Source organism: Limanda limanda, chromosome 9 (genome assembly GCF_963576545.1).
Source record: "Limanda limanda chromosome 9, fLimLim1.1, whole genome shotgun sequence".
Lineage (NCBI taxonomy): Eukaryota > Metazoa > Chordata > Actinopteri > Pleuronectiformes > Pleuronectidae > Limanda > Limanda limanda.
Genome location: NC_083644.1, coordinates 26,169,467 through 26,185,571, shown reverse-complemented (window position 1 = coordinate 26,185,571; position 16,105 = coordinate 26,169,467). Strand labels below are relative to the sequence as shown.

Here is a 16,105-nt window from a genome sequence, read left to right as displayed (position 1 = left end):
GCTATAATGGGTTATATTCAATGTATTTTGGATCCTGTTTATATTGAGTTTTGAATTTGGAAAAACACTGAACTTGTCGATCACAAAGTCAATGGTGGGAACACTTTTCACATCCTTAACCACAGTAAAAGTTATGTAAAAAAAAAAGGCATCCACAGCAATGAACTCTGATTGTGTAATACGTCATTAGATAATTGATAAGGAATCATCATTATGATTCATAATAATAATTATAACACATTTTAGTTATAGGCGCCTTTCACAACACTCAAGGTCACCTTACAAGACAGAGATGAAAACAGGACAACAAAAAGAACATCGTTTCAAATAAGATCAATTAAATGAACAGTGACTAAAACATGTATGTTGGCCAAATAGAAAACAATCAGAATGTGTATGTCATTTTAAACAGGAATGGCAGAGCTGATGGGTGTGAGGGATGGGCGGAGGCGATTAATGTTATGTAGATGGAAGTATGCAGACCGAGTAACATTATTGAGCTTGGAAAGAAAGTGTGCGGTCAAGGATGACCCTTGATTAAATTTGTAGTGTGTAGAATTTTGTGTCATAAAGTGGTGAAGTTGCATGTTGCAGCTGAACACCCCTCACCTCACCCTCCCCTTCCAAAAATGAAAGAGGACCTGTGGTCACTTTCAGTTTTCCTAAAAACTCAAATGTCGTTTAGATGGTCTACTCTGGGCTACTACAAGAAACATGGCAGCCTCCATAGAGAGGACCTCCCCTGATGTAAATATTAAGTATTTCAATATAAAAGGCCCATTCTAGGGTGCGATTTGTATAATTGAGATGAAACAAACGTGAAAACATCACTAGGATTACTTTTCATGAAATTTCTGTATATAGATCCCTTTCACCTAAATTTTACACACTAGACCTTTAACCTGAGGAATTATAAACGGTGAAGGAAAACTGTTTGATTTTGATAAGATGGATTTGTTGCCATGGGAGAAACTCAGTTTTATCAATGTTAAGTTTTGAGGAAGTGCAGGAGAACCTGGATGTGGCAAGACAATCAGAGATGGAGGTAGGCTGAATAATAGAGGTAGGTTTGGTGACCAGGTAGAGCTGGGTATAATCTGCATAGCAATGGAAATTTATTTAAATTTTTACGGAAGATATGGACCACAGGAAGTAAATAGATGATCAACAGAAGGGGCCCCAGTACAAAAAAACTGGGGAGCACCAGTAGTGACTGGAATTGGCTGGGATTTGAAAGATTTCAGTTGGATGAACTTAGTGCGGCCAGACAGATATAATTTAAACCAGTCCAAAGGTGTGTTGGTGATGCAATGGGAGGCTATCAAGGAGAATATTATGAAAAATCGTGTCAAAGGCTGCACTCAGAGCAAGGAGGATGAGAATGGTTAACAGTCCGGAATCAGCTGCCATGAAAGGGTCATTGGTGATTTTTACCATGGCAGATTGTGTACTGTGGAGGTGGTGGAAACCAGACTTGAATAAGTGAGTATCACTGTTTATTACTGTTGTAGTTTCTGGGGGTGGTTTCAACTGCTGTCAGGGGACCAAGCAGATAATTACTTTTCCATTTTATTCCAAAAGTATCCAAAGACAAAGGAATGTAAAATAAGCAAATTAAGTAGATAATTGTGCCCATTAAAAGAGGTCAACCAAACAGAACTCTACTAAAAAATACTGCAAACAAAACGGTACATTAACTTTACCCAACTGACTTGCAAATGAGTCAAAGGGGAGACATATGAGCTGGCTGATTAGACCATTTGGAAATGATTCAGGGAAAACTAAATAGACAACAAATACAAATTCAATCAAAGAAACCCCATCCCCCCATGCTGAGGAAGTACTTTGTCTTATTAATTTTACTGGGCCCTTTGCTCTGTATTAAACCAGGCTCCACCTTCAGCCACAGATTTTGGTAAAACCAGGAAAAAGAACTGACACAGCAGACACGGTCACTCAAAGACAAGGAAAACTGAATAAAGGGGACAAAACAGTGTAAACTAAATGTATGTGCTTCATACAGAATACATTGTGGTGTCAGAAATGTACAAATAAACACAAATTTTACCAAAAAACGACTGTTTGTGTTGTGAACTACTATGACTGCATAAGTTTACGTGATACTGATGTGAGAGTGCATGAACCTAAAGTGAATTCATATAATGTGTGATGAGACAGAGGGGTTTTGACCATCTATCCTAATTGTGTGGCTGTGGATACAGCCACTCCAATCCAATCCCATTCATATACAGGGACAGCAGATCAATTTGAGGGATGGAGAGATGATTGATGAGAGAGAAAAATGTTAGGTGTAAGAATGGTTTATTATCTAACAAGGTTTTAGAATGAGAGCAGGTAGCTGAATGCCAGCACCGGGAGTCGAGGACAGCTGATCCAGAGTCCAGACTTAAACAACAGGTAACAGAGCATGGCAGGTGATCAGGCACACACAGAGGATTTGAGCAGGTCAGGCAAAAAACTGAGTAACCACACTAAACCAAGTACTGGACAGACGAGCTGCAGTGGCATGACAACTGCTGAGGTTGTTTGACAGTCTGGTGGAGTATTTTGGGATGAAACAGTCGTTAGTCACAGACACAGACAAAGAGTGGACAAACAACCCACAATAGGGAATAGCACATTTGTCAGGGAAATGTAAGAAAAACAGGGCAGCAGGAAAAGCACATTTCTCATGAAGAAATCTCTTTTTCCGTTCTCAGGAGTTTTTCTCTAATCTCTGTTGTATCGTGAGAATATTTGAGCTTTAGTGTTTAGAACATTATTCAACATTATTTTGAGAAGAATAACAAAGAAAAATCAATATTCCTTCTCGTCTGAGCGGTTAACAAATAATAGAAGTTTGACAAGAGAGACTGACTACACATTGGTTTTTGTTAAACATCAAGTTATGTTAAGTTGTAAAAACACCTGTGATAAGCAACAGTGTCTTGGACGTTAATATTACCACTACTGTCAGTGTCTAGAGCGTAGAGTGTATATAAAGATGGACAACACGACTTCACTTCCTTCCACTATCAATAAATGAAGACAAAATATCATGGATATTAATTAAGCCATCTTGCACATTTGGAACCAGAGTTTGCAGAGTACTGATTTCAGGTTGGTAGAGATACACCATAAACACAAACACTTGACCAATCACGAGTCATTCTCAGTAATCAATAATGACATTTAACCCCATTTTTATAACATCAAATAACTAAACCAAACATTAACATGCAGAATTCTGATAAGAATACCTTAAATGTCAGAAACAATCTTTAGTATATTCTTTGTATCTTTTAGTTTGGTCCATATATCATTCACTAATATTGAGATTTATGATTTTTACTGCAGGCAGCCACCAGGTGGCGATCGAGGCACTTTGGCTTTACTTTCCTAGAGCTGTCATGTCGTCCATCTTTATACAGTTTATGGTCGAGACGTCTCAGAGGCTAAGAGTTTAGCAAGCTAACAAATGAGGAACATAGTGCAGGAAATGCAAAGACATGGTGACAGAGGGAAAAGATAAGGCCATTTGGAATATTAACATATTCCTCAGATATTTTACATAATTCTGAATAGAAACTGAATATGCCTAAAAATGCAATATGTTAACTCACCATCCCACAAAAGATGAGCTTCCATGGCCTCTGCCATTTCTGAAAACACCAGAAAAACATCATAACATCCGTCAATTTCTGTGCCACATTCTGACAGGCACATTTTGAATGAGCATGCACCATGGCAACTTGTTCCATTAAATATCTTCAACGATTCAAGGACTTTTATAGTTGAAAGAATGCGGGCAAGGTTTGTGTAGGTTTGAGGGAGTTTTAGTGAAGGCACTAACCCTTTTTTGAATGATTGAAACACTCAAGAATGACACCTCTTTGGTCTTTTTGTCCGGCACATTTCCCATGTTAATATGATCCTTATGTGACCTTCTTTTGACAAAGTGATCTTGACTCAAGGACCACTTCCAAGATTTTTTTTCCTTCAGCTGCTGTTAATCACATTCTCTAGCTGATGCTGCCAATAATTACAGTCACAATCTTTAGTTCACTGACATGACCTGAATTACTTCACTTTGCACATGTAAGAGAAAAACATGTATTGGATTCCACTTTCAGTTAGCTTTCATACACTAAGAACATAATCTAAAAATCACGATTCAATATTAAGATATATCCTTGTGAAAATGTGAGAGCAGTTTATTGAGTTTGCTGATCTATGCATAGGGTTTCCGACTTTGTATTTCAAGTGTCATACATCCACTCCTAACTTTATTCATTCATTAACTTCAAAGCCTAACCAATGAATAATTGGGCCTAAAAAACGTCTCCCATCACACTCCCTTTGCTTGATTTTCACTGAGTTGAAAGGCTCCTATTTTGTCACAAAGTTGGAAACAAATTAGATCTGTACTGTTGCTTGCTGAAGTGTTTGCTGTTATTGGCAAAAGCCGTTGAGGTCAAACTGCATTGAAAGCTCTGAAAGCCATTTGCCTATTCTCTTGTGAGTGTGGAGTGACGCCTGCATCTGAAACCCAATTCATGACTGTCCCTGAAAGTTGTATTGACTCAAAATGTGTATTCATCTCTTTTTGTGAGGCTTCATTGAGAGTATGAAGCAGGGCCGGGTCTAGACAGGCATGTTTCATTCACATTCATTGGCATATAGTTTTCTCCCTGGTGAGACAGCTGTATGCTTGCTGAGATCAAACCACCTGTCAGAATTCTAGGCAGCAGCATCACCAGGTGGTTTGATCTCAGCAAGCATACAGCTGTCTCACCAGGGAGAAAACTATTCCAGCCTTACTTGTTTTGGCATTGGGCAGATAATGTCAGCAAACTTATCGTTTGTGTTATGCTTTGTTAGACCCTGTGTGATCCTGAGTTATCCAATCACAGGTGGTCAGAGCTAAGTTCTATCATGCTACCATTTTTGAAAGTTGTCTGGGATGTACCTGAAGACATTCATTTTGCTGTCTGAAGGCAAATGTATATTGGAACATATTTGAAGAACAACCTACTCAGATGACTTAGTCAAATCTTTCTTCAAAGCTGTGCACATTCATTTATACACCTGAATCCACTCACTGTCTCTCTACGCTTACAAACAACATTAAACATCATTATTTGTTCTTTTGGAACACAACTGGCATATGTGTTTGTTATTTTGGAACACAGCTGGCATATGTGTTTTTTTGCATGTAGTGGAAGTGCAATCCAATCAGTAGTGGTCACAGGAGACATATTCAGGACACATTTCACTGTTAGGTGTAAATACACTGATTTAACGCTGACCACTTGTGATCAGATCTCTCAGGACAGATGTTAATACCAGGTCTGAACAGGGTCCCTGACTTGTAAATGCACATGTGCTTACGGTACTGTTACACTACGTCTACATGTAATGTTCACCATATCCCATAATTGTTTCACTTGTGACCACAATGACTGCCTTGTAGCACAAGACTCACTTTAAGGGGTGTGTGTTGTTTAGATGAGAATAATGAACAGAAAGGTCCCTGAATTCATCCATCTGCACTTGCCACAAACCACACAAACCACACAAACACACACACAAAAACACAAACACACACACACACACACACACACACACACACACACACACACACACACACACACACACACACACACACACACACCAACTCATATGCAGGAGTGCAAGATGAGCAGAGGAGAGACAAACCTTCTCTGCTGTATGCGAGTGCTGATCCTGCTCTTATACAGCAAACTAAGCTCTCTCTGCTTAATGCCCCACAGAAAAGCTCTTTAGCCGTCATTATGCTCTAGCTTCGCCCTACAGCCCCTCAATCCACTATCCTCTCTGACATCACCAACCTCACACTTCTTCCATCAGCTCAATGCAATACACAACTTTTACATGGTCATTATTAGCACATAGATATTGCAAATAATTTCAATGCCAAAATCTGAGTTTTATGTAAATAATGTATAAAATTACTGATAAATCAGTAAAGAAATTCGTGAATTTCGAAATTATAGTTCGCATTTTGTGAGATAAATTGTAATTTTATTAGTATAAAATCATAATCTTATGAAAACAAGTTGGAATTTTTAGCTAGGTGTAAATTAACAAGGGAAATATTTGAAGATCAGCCGGTCGGTTGCATTCAAATGAATAAATATGGAGCATCTTGTTAAGTTATACTTTAGTATCACAAATAATTAAATACTTTTCTCTCAACATTACAACCTTTAATGTTGACATTTTCTTCTACTTCAACATGGCCATTATAACCCATCATACTTTAGCCTGAAATCTGACAAAATTAAAGAAAAAAAGAAACTGATATTGTGACAGACTTTTTATTAAATTCAACAAAAAGCATCATGTTTCACAACCAGGCAGGACAGACTGATGAACACATATGATATGGATGAATGGAAAACACATTCAGTAAAATGGTGAATTAAGGCCATAGCCTAGTTGTTGTCCAGTGAGCCAACTGATTTAAGATGACTAATAAAGTGTCTGTTCTAAACGTGGCTGTTTGAAATGAACTGTTGCTTGTCCTGTTAATGATCTGGAGCTACTTAAGCATTATTCCCTGTCATTAGTGAGTCCTCCTCAAACAGAGCTACACCTGTTGGCCATTGTTTGCAGAGCTGTTTGTCAACGGTTGTGTTCATTCCACATGGTTTATCTGCAACAAATATTTTAATTTGCTTTATTCACGTGTGTAGTAAATTTGACTGATTGACTTAACTGCTTTTATTCTTTCGTTCACTGCATGTCATTTATTTCAGAGGTCTATTAAGCAATCAACACAATCTTCATCAGATTATCGAAATGATCTGCCAACGACTTTGACCCATGGTTTGACCCACTTGCAGGCCACTGCTGTAGTTAGATCTAGAATGAGAGGACACCACCCCACTGACTGTTGCCTCTTTTTTCAAATTGTATTAATATTTGTGGAGGTCCAAATTGCACCAAAATGCGACACTGCCCTTCCCCTGACCCTTAAAATACACATGCCAATTGTGAAGTTGATGAGATCAGACGGTTCACGAGATTTGCATTCCACATACAGACAGACAGACATTTTGTGGAATGAGAAGGTTGATGATTTTGTTTGTTGCTGACACTTTTCTGCAGAGGCAAAGTAGTAGTGTGTAAGACATACTTCAGGCTCTATCTGAATATGTATTCCTAAAAATTGCTAACTTGGTTGGGTAATGCCTGTTAAGTGTTTTCCTCACGTCATCCTACCAATTTTCACAGGGATTAACTTTGGACTTTTGCAGGACACACGCTGACGATTTTTAAAGCTATTGCAGAGTCAGTTTAGGGTTTTTTTTTCAGATCATGCTGGGACATGATTTCCCTCTGAGAAATCATGTCCCAGCTTATCTGTAAAACTACTGCTTGCTCTAATGTTTCTCATCAAGATTTTGTCTGAATTTGGCTCCATTTATTGTTCTCCACCCCCTTCACTGGTGAAAGTGGTTGCAAAGGAACACATTTCGCAAAAACGATTACTTTGGATTAAAACATTTTTATTTAGCATGTATTTTCTAAACCTCACTGCTCATTGCTCAGCACCAAACTGCAGTTTGTTAGTGACTTAAAAAAAATGCTTTAAATAGAGTGAATACTGATCATTCATTCCCCATGTGAACAGAAACTTCAAATGAATACTTATGTTACTCTATATATGGAAGTGTTTTGCTAATAATTTAGCCAATTGTAGCTGTAAGGTTTCAGTTGGCCTTGGGTACAATTTTTCTAATGTTCGCCTTCGATTCTATATATCGCTTATCCTCCGAGGGTTGCAAGGGGACTGACATTGGGCGAGGTGGGGTACCAGACATTGGCTTGGCTAATATACAGAGACAGACAACCACTCACAGTCTTATTCACACCTGCAGTCGATTTAGAGTCACCAATTAGCCTAAACTGCTGTGGCAGAGAATGTTGGGATCATTGACTGTATTTTAACATGACTGCTCCCAAAGGCTGAAATATGCTACTCCGACTCCGTTACGTACGGACGGACAGATACGACGGACTCTTTTTCATTCATGGTTCTCCGAAGGCTGTGGGTGCTGGAAACAATTCACCACCAGAACGTCGAAGACGAGCTTAGAGAAGCCTACCTCCTACGTCTTTGTATGTAGAAGTCGTCGATTGTTTATTTACCTCCTCCCAGCGTTCCTCTAACACAGTGAACGACGGCAACTAACACACAAAGGCTGTTGATGGAGCTGGAGTTGCTTAACATGGAAGAGGACTTGCTTGTCACGTATTATATGAGAAGAAGAGGAGACGGCGGTATTGTGATATAGGGAATGAAACAGGAAGTGGGAGGTCCGGAAATGTGAGATTCCGGAAATTATGTCGTTTGAAAATGATGTCGTAAGCGGACCAATCACAGCCAAGGGGTATCCGAAATGCCGACATATAGTTAGAAAAGTCAGAGGAGTACGTAGAGCTCTCCGTGGGCTCTCAGAGGTGCTCGGAGAGGGCGTTCCACTTCGGATAAGGCGTTCCCATGTGTCCGTCTCCGTCAAAACGGAGTAGCATATATTGGACTTATGCATCTTGATTGTTTCCTGGCGGATTTTTTTCAAGGATGGTTTCTGTCATTTTAGCTACTTCTTATCCCACTGAGGTTTATTCGTGCTCCTTTATCCGGTAAGCTTGGTTTTACTAACCTCATTGATGCTATGAAAAATGGGGTGAAATGTCATAATTGACAGCTGAGAGAGCGTGTGTCGGCAGGAGCTCACAGCCACAACCAAAATTGCTGAGGCTGTAACTGCGCAAGATGGCGCCATTTTCATCCAGGATATGTTAGCTTAATTTCTGGATAGTGAGAAGAAGTTTACAAACAGTCTATGGTTTTGACTGTGGGAGGAAATTGGCTTACCTGGACTGTTATAAAGTAAACCCACACTGTTTCAAGCTTTAAGTCATGTATTGCTCTTTTAGTATTTAACCTACACCATGTTGTTGCCATAACTTTGACCGAGTTCTCCAACCACCTCAACAGAACCTAAAAAATGGTCATCATAAGAGATATTGCATCATTGAAGGCAAAATGAGGAAAAGGAAAACAAATTAAACTTTGTGTTAATAATTGTTTTGTAATTTGGGTCAAATTGTATTTATCACAAAACATTTTTATCTTTTCAAATTAGTGTAAGACAGGTTTGCTCACAGATAGTTTGTCATATATTTCTGACACAAAAACTAGGAATCAGAGATATAGTAAAGACACAGCTGTTCCACATGAAGTGTTATTCTTAACTGCCATTTATGCTGTAAAAAAAAACTGAACATGACTAAATCCCAATGTTAAAGGTGATTAAGAAAATATCTACACTTCTCATTTTTAGTCATTGTTGATGATCCATTGTAAAACCCACATCTCAAAGTTTATTGATACAGGGAAAAAACAAATCCCTAATCATGTTACTATTAATTCCTTAGGTTCAAACAATACAAATCAGATTTATTTCCAATCACAGTAAACCAAACCAAATCACATTTTCCCTGTGAACTGCTGAAAAGGTAATTAGACTGTAAAGTGCAGGATCATCCTACACTGACTCATGTTGCAGAGCCCTAAACCACCACACTGTGACTGGTGACGACTTAGGAGGAAAGAGGCTTTTTTCAAAATCTTGATGCACTGCCAGGCTTATTTTGACAGGGTGAGGATACGAGCTCTGGCTGCAGTGGATGGAAACAGCACAGCTGACACAAAACAGCTGTCCACTGCTGGTACAAACAGACACCGACACACACACACGCAGGCATTAAAAAAATAAAAAATCTGTGAGATCTCCAGATTTCTGCCAAACTGTCACCCAAAACTCTTGGATCATGTAAATGTGTCACTGGTGGTTTATGTGTGACGTTGAATGGCTGCTCTCCCATTCTTTTCAGTTCAGGTTTAAAGTATCCTTCTGTGTTTGGATCTGACTTTAACTAATTCTGCCTGATCTCCTCAGAAATGATAACTTGCCAAACAACCCTTTTCTTCCACATTATCAAGTCTCTGACTAATAACACGGAACTGCTTTAATAACATTGAGGCCTAGGACTGGAATAAACAAAAGAAAGTCTAGTTTTAATCAAAGTGAATTGTGGTCTTTCTTGGGAGTGTCTTTAAAGCTGCTTTCAGACATGCACGTAACTGAGGCTAATCACCTTGCATTCTCCGAAGCGGCTGCAAGTGAGAACGCAAACACCTGAGTGAGATGCTCACAATCTCCTGCTGTGTTGTCCGTGTATAACAAAAACACTCAGAGAAAGCCTGCTAGAAGTATAGTTACTTTGTACTGTGCATCAGCTAAAAATATCCATATAACCTCTATCCATCATATGCTCATTGTTACCGTTTGTAGCTACTTATTTTTTCAAATTACATATGATTTTGTTTCAATTTTCTAAATAAAATATGAAAGTAGCAGAGAGTCTATACATCTGTACATCTTGAAGAAATTGTACTTTCTTGATTCTTGTTGTTCTGGGTTTGTACCCTCATGGTTGAATGCACTTATTTTAAGTATCTTTGGATAAAAGCGTCAGCTAAAAGTAATGCAATGTAGTTAATTAAGGCTTTTTAACTTAACTTTGACCAAACGTTGCCAATTTTCCCAAATCAAGCAAGGATATGCAAAGTGTCTTTTTATGCTGCTGTCAACAAGCAGAACCGATGAGGCAGTTTAATATAATTTCTATGATAATGTTTCTGTCACCTATTAAAGTTTTCTAACAGCGCATGTTTTGAGAAATTGCTGCTGTTGCTACGCTACAACTGTGTTGGATTTGAGAAAATATTCATGTATATCGCTGACTGATGAATCTCATCTCTGAATAAAATGGAATCGGAACTTTTCATCTGAAAAACACTATTACTTCAAAAGATGTTATATGTGTTCACTTGTTGAGCTCCTAATCAGTGTGTCACAACTCACAAAAGAATCACCCGTCACATAAATACAGAATGTGATTGTGGTAATTTAACGGCATTTATTGAATCCTGTCATATTCAGCTCCAGACTACAGCACAGTGGTTTTCATAGATCATGGTTCATTTGTCCATCTAATTTAACTTTTTCCATCCATAGTTTTACTCCTATAAATTCAGGAAGTCAAGAATCAGATTGAATATGTGCTCAGCAAACATATTGTATGCAGCAGTTCTTCTCAGTGGTTCCATGGTGTATGAAGGAGTTGGTATAATCTTAATTTATGCCACATATTTATTTAAAGCAGCCATGACATGTAACAAGCAATGACATGTAAGACTACTCATGTATGTTTAGGTCACCCAAAAACTAAACTTCTGATGCAGATGCAGATTTTGCACCATGTCCAAACACTTTAGGGGTGAGACAACTACATGATTATACATTTTGAGTCAACTTAGCTGTCTATGGGCCAGACATTACTTTTGTAAACTCTCATTTGGAACAATTGATTTTCCACAGACAGAGCCAGGGTGTGCCACCATTATAAAATTACTATTATTTCTGAAGGGGCAGTTTGCAAATATTACCGGATAGCTATAACAGTGTACAAAATTACCAATATAACCTATCTTGGATTACTGCTTGTGTGTGTGTGTGTATGTGTGTGTGTGTGTGTGTGTGGTGTGTGTGTGTGTGTGTGTGTGTGTGTGTGTGATGTTTTAAAAATAATAGCAGTATTAATTGTGTAGTGCAGATCTCTGTAATTCAATTCCTCCCATTTGCAACCATCATTTCCGAAATCCTCGATGTCCTAGATTTGGGAGGACAATTGATGTACCTTTTGCTTTTTATGTGTGTGTATTAAATTATAGATACTCACAGCTATATTGTTGAAATCCAGAATGAACATTTTGAATATCTAATAGAATTCTAGGCAGGAAAGACTCCAATTTCAAATATCTACAATCATAATTTTAACTTCAGATATCTAAAATGAAAAGCCATACCATATATCCATGATGTAATTTTCACATCAGCTGTGGATCCTGTGACCATGTGTAAGGTGAAGATATTGGTTGCGGGGACTAAACCTGCAGTTTCTCACTTTTCTCCGTCAAAATGCAGACAACCGCATTGAGTAGACTTTTCTCATGAGATGAGGTGTCTTAACATTTATATACTTACACATGTCATTATTAAGTCTGTAAACTATAGCTAACATGTAGAAAAGACGTTAGGTAGCTGATTGAATGCTAATGCAAGTTAACGTTAGCAATCGAGTTATTTCATTGCCAGTGCTTCTTTTGTGAAGAAGAAAATAGAAAGAAAGGATAAAACATTTTCATTTGCAAAGAAGAGAATAGAACATTCTATAAATATATGTCATCCACGTTGTAAAAATGCAGAAACATGCTCACTGAATTTGAATAATTGGCATAATATTTGATTAAAAAAAAAGGAGAAAAAACTACAAAAAAGAATAAACTCACAGTGTAAATGTACAGTGCATGTGTCGAATTCTATCCCTGACACAAAGCAATAGAAAACTATGAGGGTACTCGGTGTATACGTCCTCCAAGGCCCAACAGTCTCCATTTGTTTTCAATAGATTCTCTTATTTATTATTCTCAGTGAAATTGATGAAAATGTTTAAACAAAATATTATCTTACAATTTTAAAGAAAGTGGGCGGGAAAATGCATCTGCCCCCAAGGTTTCCTTGCGGCAGGCATTGTAAAAATCCATGTTCAAGTTCTTTTCCCCAAACTATCTAATGTACCTTTGTAAATGACCCTTCCTATTATTTTTTCTCCTCTCTTCATGACAGGAGGTAAAGTACTTTCAGTTTCCTGGAGAGCTGCTGATGAGGATGCTGAAGATGTTGATTCTTCCACTCGTCGTGTCCAGGTAATGATGTCTGTCTATAAGGATACATATATTTTAATTGGGTCCGCTTATACCGATCAGCAGGATGTCCCCATCATTGATCTGATTTAAAAACACAGCGTCACATCTCTCTCTCTCTCTCTCTCTCTCTCTCTCTCTCTCTCTCTCTCGCTCTCTCTCTCTCTCTCTCTCTCTCTCTCTCTCTCTCTCTCTCTCTCTCTCTCTCTCTCTCTCTCACACCCTGAGTACGGTTGTGCTCATAGTATCTTCCTGTTAAAAGGTTACAGTCAAGACGTGCTCCATGTCAAAAGAGAGCTGAGATCATTTGCATGAATTTGTCGACCTTTTCATAAATGTGGATTTCATCTGGCTGTGACTAGATGTTGCTCCCTGTTCATCTCTAAAAGAAATAAGATGAGTCCAGACATTATTAGAACTACATTATTATTATTATCAAATTATGAATTCATGTCAGCAAGAATGATATAATATGACAAAATACTAAGGGGACTTTTAATTAACTTATAGGGTTCTCAATCTTTTATATGTGTGTGTAGTTAGATTCTATCATTCTTACCAAACAGCTGCTTTGATAAATCTATTTATCTGTGTGTGTGTGTGTGTGTGTGTGTGTGTGTGTGTGTGTGTGTGTTTGTGTGTGTGTGTGTGTGTGTTTGTGTGTTTGTGTGTGTGTGTGTGTGTGCGTGCGTGTGTGTGTGTGACTCCGTCCCTGAATGAAAGCAATGAGGGATTGAACACTGATCCTGACTATCACTAGAGAAATCCACTGTGATGTGCTGCCAGATTATAATGTAATGTCTGGTCAGCTCTTCTTGTGGTTACTACTAACATTTTTGTAGTAGATCATGTGCATATGTATATCCATGCTCACAATACACAAAGTAGTGTCCTGCAGTAGAAGATGACCGTGTTCTGAAATGTGTTGGCACATTTACATCTATTGAAAGAATCAAGCTTACGTTACTTTTAATCTTTCTTTTACTTTGTATGCAGTGCCAAGAGTGGGAACGAGTGGTTTCAGTGCTGCACTGAATAAATCTGAAGGAATAAATATGAAACAGAAAATAAATAAACAGTATTTATTTATTTTTATTTATTTATATTAGCAGAGAAAAAACAAATGAACACCGTGCCTGAGGATTACTGGAAGGCTGTAGAAATGAAAACAATCCAACTCGGGGGTCGAACATCTTATTTGGGCGTAACATATAGACTGGATGTTCAGATGGCTGAGTACACCAAGAAGTGTCTTTATAGTCAAAATAAGACGTAAAAAAGACAAAGGCTATTAAACTATTATTAATGCAACATTTAATAGTGGGATAGCTCTGACTCTCTTTAACTGAAGATGCTGAAAGTACATTTCAAAGACTGAACTTGACTATGACTTGACATGACTATGGTGACTATAACAGGAGCAGTAGAAGGTCAGGTTTAATTTCGCTTAATTGTGTTTTATTTTGGGAGACAATTATTAAAATAACGGGTATTGCGCCGCAGATGTAGTCATGTAAATATAGAGATCATTCCTGACCTTGCAAACAGCAGTTGGGAAAATTATCTTACTTATGAACTTGTGAGATCCCACGTCTTTAAGCTCTCAGATAAAACATGGACACTCTTCTAATTAGACTGAATGAATGTCCAAGACATGAATGCCTAGGTTTGTGTCTGAATGGGTCTTCAGATAAATTGAAGGGTTGCGTACTTCCTTACAGGTTAGTAGTATTGTCCATGTATTAACACTGGTGCAGTGTCAGTTCCTGTTTGGAATGGGCTGTTTGCTTGGCTTGTGGTAATGCTCCTCATTCTACTTTAGAATTATTCCTTCTCATTAGTGAGTCCTCCTCAATCAGTTCTACAATATACTGTCACTTTTTTATTGGTTTTGTGCTGGACCAAGTGTGCTGTGATTAAATAGTCTAAGGTGCAGAGTGAAGTAAGCAAAGTTTTTGTTCATCCTACCTGGTTTATCTTCAATGAAGATGTTGTAGTCAATGTTTCTCATAAAATGAAACTAAATTAGCTTAATAACAGTTCATGTTTGTGTTTTATATGCATAAATTTGAGTGATTACTGAAATGCTGTTTGTTTTTGCACGTTGACTATTCAAAAGGTCTGTAAAGCAACTGAAATAATCCTCAGATCCAGGATCTTTCTAAGTAAAAGCACTGCAATTAAGCTAGATTCAAACCATTAAAGCAACACAATTAATGTTGTGCTTTTACTTTGAAGTCAACTTGCTAAAGAGGAAGTGATTTTGTGAGTGTTGCTGCCATGATGAAGCTCAAATACACCTGTGACACCAGTGAAAGTCTGTGTCAATCCGATCAGGCAATATAAAAATCAGATCATCAAAATTATTTGGTCGGCCAGATATTATTGGCTGTAGATCGCCACTTGCCAATCATTGAGAACGTAGAATATTAAGTGTGAATCCAAGACTTCTCCATGTGATAAGTGATTTGAGATAATGTCGTTATATTAAAAAAAAAAATTGACTTGAAAATAATGTTGCCTTTATGTTTCTGTAATTACACTGGGTTTTACTTCCTATTAATTTCTGCAGGAAATGGAGTTTGTATTGCTGGTGTTACACAATTTGTCTTGTATCGTTCATTGATGCATAAAATTATGATTCTCTTCAATGTCCAGCTTGTTCGAGCCAGGAAGTGTAGGAGAAAGTGTTATGTTGCTTCAGTGTAAGGTCCTGACCGCATATATAACTAAAATGACCATTTTCCTTTTTATAAGGATAATTTGTACATTCAACAGATAAAGTCTTTATCTTCATTGTGCTTCTGTTTGTGGAATTAGTATGATGTTTTGTCAAAGTGGGAAACAGAACTTGCGGATGGTTACAAAATAAATTGTGTTTCACTAATCATACCAATACTCTTAAAGAAGAAGTTATAATTGTGTCTAACATGCATATTCCCTCTTCCAGTTTGATGTCAGGACTGGCTGCCCTCGATGCCAAGTGTTCCAGTCGGCTCGGTCTGATCACAGTGTCTTATTACCTGTGGACCACCTTTGTGGCCGTGGTAGTGGGGATCATCATGGTCTCCATCATCCACCCTGGTGGTGCAGCCCAGAAGGAGGACTCAGAGGATAGTGGCAAGGCAATAATGAGTTCTGCTGATGCTCTGCTCGACCTTATCCGGTAAGATCATCATGACATCCCTCAGGCTGCACATGTGCACACCACACCCCGAACAA

At 38.1% G+C, this 16,105-nt stretch overlaps 1 protein-coding gene across 1 annotated transcript in view; it reads left to right on the top strand.

Moving 5' to 3' along the window:
• Window positions 1-16,105, top strand: part of slc1a7b (solute carrier family 1 member 7b) — a 33,530-nt gene that overhangs the window by 1,432 nt on the left and 15,993 nt on the right. The window contains exons 2-3 of the mRNA XM_061078270.1: window positions 12,807-12,886; window positions 15,834-16,049. Coding sequence (XP_060934253.1) covers window positions 12,807-12,886; window positions 15,834-16,049 — 296 coding nt within the window. The remainder of the gene's footprint in view (window positions 1-12,806; window positions 12,887-15,833; window positions 16,050-16,105) is intronic.